Source organism: Lactuca serriola, chromosome 5, assembly GCF_051521515.1.
Source record: "Lactuca serriola cultivar US96UC23 chromosome 5, Lser_US96UC23_V15, whole genome shotgun sequence".
NCBI lineage: Eukaryota > Viridiplantae > Streptophyta > Magnoliopsida > Asterales > Asteraceae > Lactuca > Lactuca serriola.
In genome coordinates, this window is record NC_136412.1 from 23062457 (window position 1) to 23074622 (window position 12166).

The window sequence follows — 12166 nt, forward strand, 5'->3', positions numbered from 1 at the left end:
TCATGGCCTTACAGCAGACTACCGAGTCCGTTAGTGACCTGAACGCCAAGTTCTTGGAGATGCTATCTTTTTGCCCCTCGTTTGCTGGGAACGAGGCCTGGTTAGGCAGCCGGTACACGGCTATCCTACGTACCGAGATTCGGGAAATCGTTAGCATGCAGGAGTTCTCGACTTTATCTGCGATCATAATGTAGCGAGGAGGAGGGAAATCGAGTTGCTGACCCAGTCCAAGAGGAAGGCCAATGACACCTCTTCCAAGACATCCAGAGATGCCCAGAAAAAGCAAAAGCAGGGTAGTAAGTCAAGGTATGAGTATAGGACGTCTTCAGGGCGAGAAAAATCTGTTGATATGCTACAACTGCAAAAAGCCAGGGCATCATTGGAAGAATTGTAGGGATCCCCCTGCGAGTGCAGTACCTCATATTACTTCTGCACTTCCCATCTGCTATCACTGCAACGAGACGGGACACAAGAAGGCTGAATGCCCGAAGTTGAAGACTGGTAAAGGAGACGGGGGTACAAATCCTACAATTGCATCGTCCTCTAAGGGAACCACTATGGTGACACGAGGTCGTGCTCACCAGATGACTGTGGAGGAGCCGGTGATTACAACGACAGTGGCAGGCACTTATTTGCTAGATTCTGAGCCCGATGTTGTTATGTTTGATAGCGGTGCTACCCATTCTTTTGTATCTCACACGTTTATTAATCGTTTGGGGCGTAGTATCGGAAAATTGGCTCACCCAATGGTTGTCGATGTTGCCGACAACCGCACTATTTATGTCACCGATGTTTATCGGGGTTACACTCTCGAGTTTTTTGGAGTTGAATTCCCCATTGATCTTATCCCTATTGCAATGCGAGAGCTCTGCGTTATCATAGGCATGGATTGGCTTGATGCGTTTGATGCGGAAATCCACTGTCGTAAGAAGCAAGTTCGTGTTCAAAACCCTAGAGGTGGAGAACTTATTATTCAAGGGGACATTCCACGCCTGGCTATGGCTTCTTGCTCTTCTGCTATAGCACTAGACGACGTTCCTACCATTTCCGACTTCAGCGATGTCTTTCCGGAGGAACTCCCTGGCTTGCCACCTATTTGGCAAGTGGAGTTTCGCATTGATTTGGTGCCAGGTGCGACTCCGGTAGCGAAATCTCCTTACCGCTTGGCACCACCTGAAATGAAAGAGCTCCAAGATCAACTTCAAGAACTAAGTGATAAAGGGTTTATACGGCCAAGCTGCTCGCCTTGGGGTGCTCCTATTCTCTTTGTGAAGAAGAAAGATGGATCCCAGCGAATGTGTATTGATTATAGGGAGCTAAACAAGCGCACGATAAAGAATAGGTACCCGTTGCCACGTATTGACGATCTTTTCGATCAGCTTCAGGGAGCATCTTGGTTTTCCAAGATTGATTTACGTTCCGGTTACCATCAGATGTGGGTTCGTGAAGAAGACATTGAGAAAACAACATTCCGTACTCGATATGGGCACTTTGAATTCGTGGTGATGCCTTTTGGGCTCACTAATGCACCCGCAGCATTTATAGATCTCATGAACCGGGTGTGTAGCCTGATGCTTGACTGTTCGGTCATAGTGTTCATAGATGACATCTTAGTCTATTCTAAGAGCAAAGAGGAGCATCAGCAACACCTTCGGGAGATTCTGGAAACTCTGGCAAGAGAAAGGCTTTATGCTAAATTCTCAAAATGTGAATTTTGGTTGGAAGAAGTTCAGTTCTTGGGGCATGTGGTAAACAAACACGGTATTAAGGTCGATCAAGCCAAGGTTAATGCGGTTAAACAATGGAAGATTCCAAAAACACCTTCTGAAATTCGCAGTTTCTTGGGTTTAGCCGGTTATTACGGGAGGTTCATTGAAAATTTCTCTAAAATCGCCTTACCACTCACCCAATTGACCAAGAAATCAATGAATTTCGTTTGGGGCCCGGAGCAGCAACTGGCGTTTGATAAGTTAAGGAAACGATTGTGTGATGCTCCGATTTTGGCCTTACCTGATGGGGTTGAGGATATGGTGGTTTACTGTGATGCATCGCTTTAGGGTCTTGGTGCCGTGTTAATGCAACGAGATAGGGTGATAGCCTATGCCTCCTGACAGCTGAAACCCCACGAACGAAACTACCCCACTCATGATTTGGAGCTTGGGGTTGTTGTTTTCGCTCTTAAGATTTGGAGACACTATCTCTATGGAGTGAAGTTTATCATATACACTAACCATAAGAGTCTGAAATATTTGTTCGAGCAGCGGGATTTGAACATGAGGCAGATCTGATGGTTGGATGTTGTAAAAGATTATGATTGTGAAATTCACTACCACCCCGGTAAAGCTAATGTGGTAGCAGATGCTCTCAGTCGTAAACAATCTGCCGAACCGATTCGAGCTAAGTGTCTCCGGATCACGATGGTGTCGTCTTTGTTAGATCTAATCCGGGACGCCCAAAAGACGGCAATACTGGAGGAAAACATCAGGCGTGAGAAGATTGGGAAAGAGTTGCCTAAGATGGAACGAGACGGGTGGGGTTTGCTGACTCGCTACGGTAGGGTTTGGGTTCCATATACCGGGCCCTAATGGATGAGTCTAATAAGTAAAAAATTTATATCCATCCTGGTGCTACTAAAATGTATTGGGACCTTCATGAGGCTTACTGGTGGCATGGAATGAAGAATGATGTGGCTCAATTTGTGGAAGAATGTATGACCTGTCGAAAGGTCAAGGCGGAACACCAAAAACCGCATGGGAAGTTGCAACCATTGGAGATTCCTTAATGGAAATGGGAGCATCTAACCATGGACTTCATTACAAAACTTCCTAGAACTGCCCGAGGATCCGATACGATATGGGTGATTGTTGATCGTTTGACTAAGAGTGCTCACTTTCTGGCTATAAAGGAGAGCTCATCGGCGTAGAAATTAGTCGAGATCTTTGTTCGGGAGATTGTCTCATTACATGGGGTGCCCGTTTCTATCGTCTCCGATCGAGACACCCGATTTACCTCTCGGTTCTGGAGGAAGTTTCAAGAGGAATTGGGCACACGATTACATTTTAGTACCGCCTTCCATCCGCAGACAGACGGGCAGAGTGAGCGGACGATTCAGACCTTGGAGGACATGCTTAGGGCATGTGCGATTGATTTTGGGGGTAGTTGGGATGACCATCTACATCTAGCTGAGTTTTCTTATAACAATAGCTATCACTCGGGCATTAAAATGCCTCCATATGAAGCCTTGTACGGGAGGAAGTGCAGGACGCCCGTTTGTTGGGGCGAGGTTGGGCAGAGGGTACTTGGGAGTACCGATATCGTGCTACGAACTACGGAGAAAATCTAAGTGATTCGAGATCATTTGGTCACAGCGAGCAGTCGTCAGAAAAGTTATGCCGACAAAAGACGCTCCAATCTTGAGTTCCAGGTGGGAGATTATGTGTTGCTTAAAGTCTCCCCCTGGAAAGGTGTGATTCAATTTCGGAAGCGGGGAAAGCTCGGACCCCGATTCATTGGACCCTACAAGGTCATAGCCCGTGTAGGGAAGGTGGCTTATCGTTTAGAGCTTCCTGACGAGCTTAGTCTAATTCATAATACATTCCACGTGTCTCAGTTATGAAAATGCATTGTTGATGAGACCGCTGTGATACCACTGGAGGACATACAGATTAACGAGCGTCTCAATTATGTTGAGAAACCAATTGCTATTTTAAAACGAAAGACGAAAGCTCTCTGCAACAAGACTATAAACCTGGTTAAGGTGCAGTGGCAACATAGGAAGGGTTCGGAATGGACTTGGGAACCGGAATGCGAGATGCGGGCTCATTATCCGGATCTGTTTCTAGGTGTTGACTTCGAGGACGAAGTCCGTTCTTAGTGGGGGAGAGTTGTAACGCCTCGGTTTTTCTCGGTGCGTTTGGTTATTTATTTTTAATTATCCTTGTAACCTTGGGTTAATTTATTTAAACAATGTCTGATTTCTTATGTTATTGGACTCTTTTGATCATCTTGTAAACTCCTTTTATTGAAGTCCATGGACTATGGGCATATTTGCAAAGTCCATCTAGTAAATAGTACTTAATGTGTTAATTGAGTCATTTGGAACACACACAAGAAAAACACTCTAAACCCTCCCTCGTTCTCTCTCTCTCTAAAATCATCCTCTATCTCTTTGGGATCAAGAGCAGCCAAAGGGATATTGTTTGGAGCTTAATTCTTGTTCATTTCCATCCTTGATTCATATTGGTATGAACCTCCTTATCATTTCTTACAACTTGATTCATAACCTTGTTCTAGTTTTATGATTTCATCTTCACTTCTTCTCCTTCTTATTTGATTTGTAATTGTATGTTATACATCATCTCAAGGTCCTATCTTCACCCCATATATTTTGGATGATGGATCTAGGGGATTACATGTGGCAAAAGATCATGGAAACCCTAAAAGGGAGAATGGTGATTTTATGTGCTTTATGTTCATTTTCATGTTGATTGTTATTACAATCTTGTGGAAAAATGAAATCCTAATGATACCTAACCCTTTTTAGTACCACCATTATCATGGGGACTAAATTGGGATGATGAACACATCTTAAAATGTGTTTCAAAGGGAGAAGGATGGATAAGCCAAAAAGGAATCACGGGTGGCTACGATTCTGTTTTCCATCAGATCTGTAGTCATTTTGTAAAACTAATATCTTGAGCTCTAGAAATCAAACGGACCCCAAACCAGTTCCAAAAGTTCACAAATTGAGTTGGCTAACTTTCTTAATAAGGCCAACCTCACTGATAAGGACTTTATCTATGGGAAAGAATGGCATCTTTTCTGTTAGGTCTGATCCGGGTCTGTTCTGATATGCCATTTTGTTTTCATCATTTCTAAGGATTGGAAAAGGATCCAGAGTGATTCCAAGTTCCTATATGTTCCTTATATTATGAATTTAAGATCTGGAGAAGATGGGGTGTTATTTCCAATTATAAATTGGTTAGAATGGGTCCACACTCCAGATCAGTGGACAGTCACCAGCTTTTGCTAGTGCTGTGATTGTCCACAATGTGAATTTTATATCTGGAGTTTGGGAGATGATTTTCATTCAATTCCAACTTTGAGACTTTCATTTATATGTCCTTTACTTCTATTAATTTTGGTTTGGACGAATTCTACTCACAAGTTAGGTAGAATTGGCCAACATCACTTGACTGTATTGTTGGAGACAGAAGTGATACACCATTTTGTAAAATTCATATTTAATTCAGCTTTTGGAGTTAGAATGAGTTTTTTATAGTTCTGGAATCCTAAGAAATCATAGTTTCCTATAAAATTTAGTTAAAGTTATGTTTCTGTTTTAGATTTTGGAGTAAATCCGTTTTAAACAGCAGGTCTGTTTTAGAGACCTTGCTGTGATTACTCTTTTCTCAACTCATAGCTTCATTACTTCTCCTTTCTAACCTTTAGTCCTTCTTAGGTGAGGTTTTGAAATTTGCTCGAGCTTGGTAGCATTATTTGATTCTTATCCATCCTTACTACTCACTCAAGGTGAGTTCTCTCACACCGTTGTATTGATGATTGTGTTTGCTAGTTAGCTCGTGTGTGATTATTTGAATTTATTATAAAAGCATGCTATATAAGTATTGTTTCAATTCGTACATGTGCACTGTATGTAACTAATCATGGATATGGGGACCCCACCAAAGGATACGGATTTACCGGTGCGGTGGGTAGGTAAGATCACCAACGTAATACTCATCGTGAGGTGCGGTGATTAGGGCCAAGTGATACGGGATCTTCCCGGTGCGGCTCAAACCTACAAGTCCTTCTTGTATTATAGGCATTGATTCGTTCTTTGCCCTTATCATATAATTATAATTGGAAATGTATTAGGGTTAGTAAATATGAATGTTAGTACAATGTCTGTGTTTGAATTCACTAAGCTTTGTGCTTATGGTTTCCCTTATAACTTTTCAGGAGTTAAGATTAAAGAGGCTAAGGCTTGACATGGAGCACCGGGACATCGCTACTAGTTATTTTTGTTGGGACCTTATTATTATTATTACTTCCGCACTTATTTTATATGATTATTAAGTTGATGGATTATGTTATGACTATTTCTGTTGTTTTAATTTAATTTAAGATGGGTTTTTAAAGTTTAAAATTTTTGCAAAAATTTAGGTGTCACAGAGAATTAGAGAGCATTTGGATCTTGAAGGAGTGTTTGTTGAAGAAATCTTTGAAGATTAAGAGGCTTGGAACAAGGGGCTTTGCAAGGTTTTGGCTTATTCTTCTGTTGGAGTCTTCTTTGGAGGTAAGGATTCGTTGCTTGAGCTGTTATCCATCTACATCTATCATTTGTGGGATTTTTGGGAATTTATCTAGTGTTATCTTGAGTTTGGAGGTTGGATCTGAGGTTGCTACCTCAGATCTAGAGTAGTGATGATCCAAAAGAGCATAAAGTCCCTGTTCAAGAGCTGTTGATGAAGCCTTTTAGTCCCAAACCTTAGCCAAGAGTGTATTATGCTTAGATCTCCTTGGATTCACGTAAAGTTTGCTACTTTAGGTGATGGATGGCTTGTACAAGAGTAGATCTATGGATTTGAGACCCTGCGTGGCTTGGAAAGCCTTTGTATGGGTTAAGAGCTAGTGGTACTCGGCGAGTAACATGGGTGTACTCGGCGAGTTGCTTGAAGGTAGGCAGAAACTCGGCGAGTTGGCTGAAGATAGCCTTGGACTCGGCGAGTCTGTTCTTGGACTCAGCGAGTCTAGTCGTGAGGTCCTAACCTTTTCTGGTTAAGCTGTGAATCGGTGAGTCAAGGGATGACTCAGTGAGTTGAGTACGGTTAAACTCAGAGTTGTGGGACTCGGCGAGTTGAGTCGTGTTATGGGAGTTTTAGAGCATGGGGACTCGACGAGTCAGCGGTTTGACTCGGCGAGTAGAGTCAGTCAGGAGGGTTGACTTTGACTGAGGACTTTGACTTTGACCAAGAGTTGACCGGTTGACTTCCAGGGGTATTTTGGTAATTATGGGTATTTATTGAGTTCAGTCTTTTGCTATTGATCAGTGGTGGAGTTCGTGTCGGAGGTTGGAGCAGCGTGATCTTATCCTTTTCAGTCAGCAATTGCAAGGTGAGTTATCCTCACTATATCAATAGGGTCTAAGGCACCAAGGCCGACCCTTTATCGGATTGTAATTCGGGTATTGTTGTTATGTTATTGCTTTGCTATGTTTGCATCCTGGTAGTTAGGATGGTATATGTTAGAGACCTGGTTAAGGTCGGTATCCTGGTATATAGGATGATGTTATGCTAGTGACCAGTTAGGTCGGTATCCTTGCTAGGATAAGGTTATGTTGTGTGATCTGCTAGATCGGTTTGATTGGATATGGATTGTTATATGATTATATGTTTATGTGAACATGGTTGTTGGACTGGGGTTAGGTTGAGGCGGGTCCTGCTTTGTGCTGTAGGCCAACATACCCAGGGCGGACCGGTTATCCCGAAGGCCCAGCGAGCGGTCCGGATAGGCTGTAGGCCCCACGAGGGCGGACCAGACGTGCCGAGGCTCGGAGAGTGGACCAGGCCGAGTGAAGGCCCGGTGCGGGAGGGCCAGTCATACTGTAGACTCAGAGAGTGGACCAGGTGGATTGAAGGCCCGGTGCGGGCGGACCAATCACACTGGAGACTCGATGTATATGGCTAGACTTGGAGGGTGGACCAGGTGGACTGTAGGCTAGTGCGGAAGACCAGTCACTTAGTAGACCTGAAGTGTATGACTGTTATGTTCGGTTATGATATGTTATGCGTGGCATATGTGGTTGGTATTTTGGGGGTACCTCACTAAGCTTTCGGGCTTACAGTTGTGGTTTAATGTTTTTCAGGTACTTCAGGAGACCGTGGCAAGGCGAAGGAATGATCGTACCGCTCCTCGGGTTTTATGTGTTTACGATGTGGTTTCTGGGAAATACTCTGATAATAAATGTATTGGAAACCTTTTTGTATTAACTTTATTAAATTGGGTTGTTTTGAAAAGTTTAAATTGGTTGGAATTTTTAGAGTGTTACAAACACCCTAATTATCATTTTATGTAAAAACCCTAGAATCGAGGAGCTTTATTTTGGGCAATAATCGGGTGTGTATTTGGGTTGTTGACTAGATTATAATTTCACACGAAAATGACTTAGTCAAACCTTAATCAATCATACCTTTAAGTGGTTAAGTCCATAATGGGTTAAGTGTTCTTACTTAACCATAATCATCATTTCATATGAAACCTAATTGTCATTTCATGTGAAACCTAATCGTCATTTCATGTGAAACCCAATCGTCATTTCATGTGAAACCCTAATCGTCATTTCATCTGAAACCCTAATCATCATTTCATGAGAAGTGGTCACTGTTGCATGTGACTATGATATGTGATCGGATATTGACTCAAGTATCTTCCTGTAGGTGTTTGGAAGTGAGTTGAAGCTAGTAGAGCCCTTCATTGCTACAGTGGTTTCTGCATGCACATCGAGGTGAGTTTCACCTCACTATACCCGTGGGTCAAAGACACCAATGCCGGCCCACTATTATTGATTATCTGGTAGTAGAGGGATGCCCTCGGGACTATATATAATCATGTAGGATAGACGGAGGACTCTTGATCTAAGCTCTCTTACCTATTCCTTGCTTGGTTGTGGTTTTAGAGTAGGATCACCTGTCCGGGTGACTACCTCACCTTTAAGTATATACGGTTACGCATTCCTTGGATTGTGATATTTAGTATGCTGTTATGCTGTAATGATATATTAGATTTGTGTTCTAGTATTGAGTATGATGTTATGTTGTAGTGATCTGCTAGATTTGTGTTCTGGTATTGAGTATGTTGATATGTTGTAGTGATCAGTTGGATCCGTCTCTTGGTACCGAGTATATTGCTTTGTGGAAATAACCTATAAAACTGTATGTTATCTGTGCTTGCTGGTTATCATCTATGGGGTTCCCTTAAGGACTATCGGTGGTTATGTAGGATAGCTTGAGAACTCTTGGTCTAGGATCTCTTGCATGTTCTTTGTTTGGTTGTGGCTCTAGAGTAGGACTATCTGTTTGGGTGGCTATCTCACATCTGGTTACTTACGGTTACACATCTATGGGGGTTAGCTGGTAGCGGGACTGTATGTTGTGAGAGGATTAGTATGTTGTAGTGAGTTGTATGATTGTTCTTTGTCTGTATTATGTGCTTATTTGATAATGATTGGTTATATGTCGACATATTGTTTTTGGTTGGGTGTAGGAGATCCTGCTTTGTGCTGAAGGCCAACAGACCCAGGGCGGACCGGATAGACTGCAGACCCATTATGACATATCAGTTAGGCCAAAGGCCCCGATAATGGTCCAGATAGGCTGAAGGCCTGGGAGGGCGGACCAGACATGGTGAAGGTTCTGAGAGTGAGCCAGATAGACTGTAGGCCCGGTGAAGGTGGTTCGGTCATACTATAGACTCTATATGCATGTTGTTTGTTTGTTGGTATATGTTATTTGTTGTGTGGTGGTATTTTGGGGGAAACTCGCTAAGCTTTACGCTTACGGTTTTAGTTTATTGTTTCAGGTGCTCCTCATGATTTTGGCAAGGCGAATGTGTGACCGTACACATCCTTGGTTTTACAACAGACTGGATCTTGGGAAACTCTGATTTTCAAATAATGTTTGAGAACACTATTTTTGTAAATAGTTTATTAGTAAAAGGATCGTTTTGAAAAGTTTAAATTTGTTGAAATTTTCGAGACGATACATTTTAGTTAATTTTCTTCAAGATAAATTTTCTTTTTTGTATTTTCCTTCATAGTTATTAGAATTGTTTCGTTTTAATTTGTTTAATTTTTTGTGTTTTATATTTATATTTCTTTTCTAGTTATGTTTTAAATAAAAATATAAATAATATAATAAAATAAAATTTGTTTTTCTAAGGTTTTAATTAGCTTTTCTTTTTAGGTTAAACTTTTTATTTTTGTTTCTAGGTGTTAAATTTATTTCCTCTTAGTTCATTTCAATTTCATCTTTTATATTTTTTTCGTTATCCTAGTTATACTTTAAATCTAAACTAAAAAAACAAGCATTGTGCAAGTCTTTTTGGCAAAATATTTCAAGTGTATATTTTCTATATCTTGATAAATTATAAGGGGGAGAATGCCCGCAACAATGAAAATGAAAAGAATTCAAGTCAGTAGCATTAGGGAACAAATTTTAATGTTTTGTCTGGTGTTCAAATTATCTATGAACATCTATATTTGTTTACCCCCTAAAGTGCTAACACTACTATCTTTTTGTGTGCTTAAATTTCTTTAGCATCAGACACTGATTTGAAGTTAAACAAGAGATAGTATGGATGTTTCATAATGTGATGTTTTTAGATAGTTTCAAGTAGGTCTTGGTGACAGTCTAGCTAATGTTTCAATACACATTTGGTTCAAAATTTGCTAATTCATTACACTACTTTAATGGAATTGACGAAATATAATCTCTAGTCGTATTGACTAAGTGTCTCAAGATGCTGGAAGAAATGAACCACATGCTTAGGGGGGGGGGGGCAATTAATATTGACAAAGGCAACCAATATGAAAATTGAAAAGTTGGTTGTAATATTCTTTGAAGCTGGTTGATTTCTGGAGTTGGCTCTTACACAAGCTCCATCAGATATGGTCATTCCTTTTAAAGACCATTTTGCTTTTCATGATTGGATGATGGCATTTCATAAGCCTAGTATATAACTATTGACAAATCATTGTCCCTATAAGCATGTTGATGTACGTGCCTAAATCTCTCTATGTATCTCATCAACGAGACCATCTGCCTAAATGACATTGAGTCACCCACTCACAAAGATTCTCATGCATTGACATATCCTTCAGTGTGAGACTTCCTAGTCTAGATCAGAAAATTATTCAAAGGCTTGGGTGTTTATTTTCTTGGTTAATCATTTCTTACTTGACTCTGTCCTTGGAAGCATGATTACCGTATGCATCAAGTCTCATGTTCTGCTGAAACATAGAGCATTACCCAATGGATTATTGGGGTTTCATAGTCATCAGCGTAAGATTTACTTGTCATGTCCTTAAATGACAAAGGGTTATTCATGTCTTTGACCTCCTAGTCTGAGGTATGACATGGTGCCAATCTAAATTGACGGTGGATCTTATTCTAGCTCTTACTATCCTTTTCATTGATGTTAATGATTGGCTGTAAAACAACAATTATTGAAACATCTTTCCCCTATGTTAATGATCTTGCTATGACACTGATAGTGAATGAGACATGCTTTTTTGTTGATGTTAAGGAATTTCTGTAATAAACCATATAATAAGGGAGTTTCAGCAACCCAATGTCTAGGAACACACTATACCACCCATACAGTGTGAGAGGCATGAAAACAAAACTAATGTCTAAGAACCGTTGTCATAAAACATACATTTGAGAGCATCAAACTTTCACATGTCAAAGAACACATGTATTACACCATATAATGTATGAGACATAAACATCCCTCCCTTTAACTTTATTTGATGTTTCTTTCATTACAGGTTACTTGTCGTCTTCTTAAAAAAAATAAAAAAAGGAGGCAGTGATTGTTGAATCTGTCAAAAAGGGGGAGAAATATTTAGTTCTTCTATATTGTTACTTGATCATTCATAGTATAATAGACACTCTTGAAAGAAGAAGGTTATACATCTAAGGGGGAGCAAAACTCAGATGTTGTTTATCTGAGGGGGAGCTATATATAAGAGGGAACATATATCAAAATTCCACTTCAAATTTAATTGGTTCATTTATTATTTCATTATTTATTAGTTTAGTTTTGACATCATCAAATAAAGGGAGTTCTTGGTGAGTTATGAATCATTGTACTCGTTCTCTTTGTGAGAACATTTTTCTTAGTGAAAAAACCGATAACTAAAATTTGTTATTATTTGTCAAATACTTTTGTTATTATTTCACGTTTCTATTAGATTCATAAATAAGTGTTCGGGTTTGGCACCATAAGGCTGATTACAAAGCTTGTTTGCAATTTGCTGCTAAATTGTCGTAAGAACAAGATGGACTTGTTATACTTTACTCCTTTTAGCAGTAAGTTTTTGAGTGATAAGTTTTACGCCAGGTCAAAAAGGATATGTGTCTTAGATAATCAATGTGCCCTTTTA

At 40.4% G+C, this 12166-nt stretch overlaps 1 protein-coding gene across 1 annotated transcript; it reads left to right on the forward strand.

The window, feature by feature from the left end:
• The first annotated feature begins 242 nt into the window (after window positions 1-242).
• On the forward strand, window positions 243-9995 carry LOC145049376 (uncharacterized). Its single transcript, XM_078997793.1, has 2 exons — window positions 243-1099; window positions 9989-9995. The coding sequence occupies exons 1-2, from the start codon at window positions 243-245 to the stop codon at window positions 9993-9995; spliced, it is 864 nt and encodes a 287-aa protein (XP_078853919.1).
• The last annotated feature ends 2171 nt before the right edge of the window (window positions 9996-12166 follow it).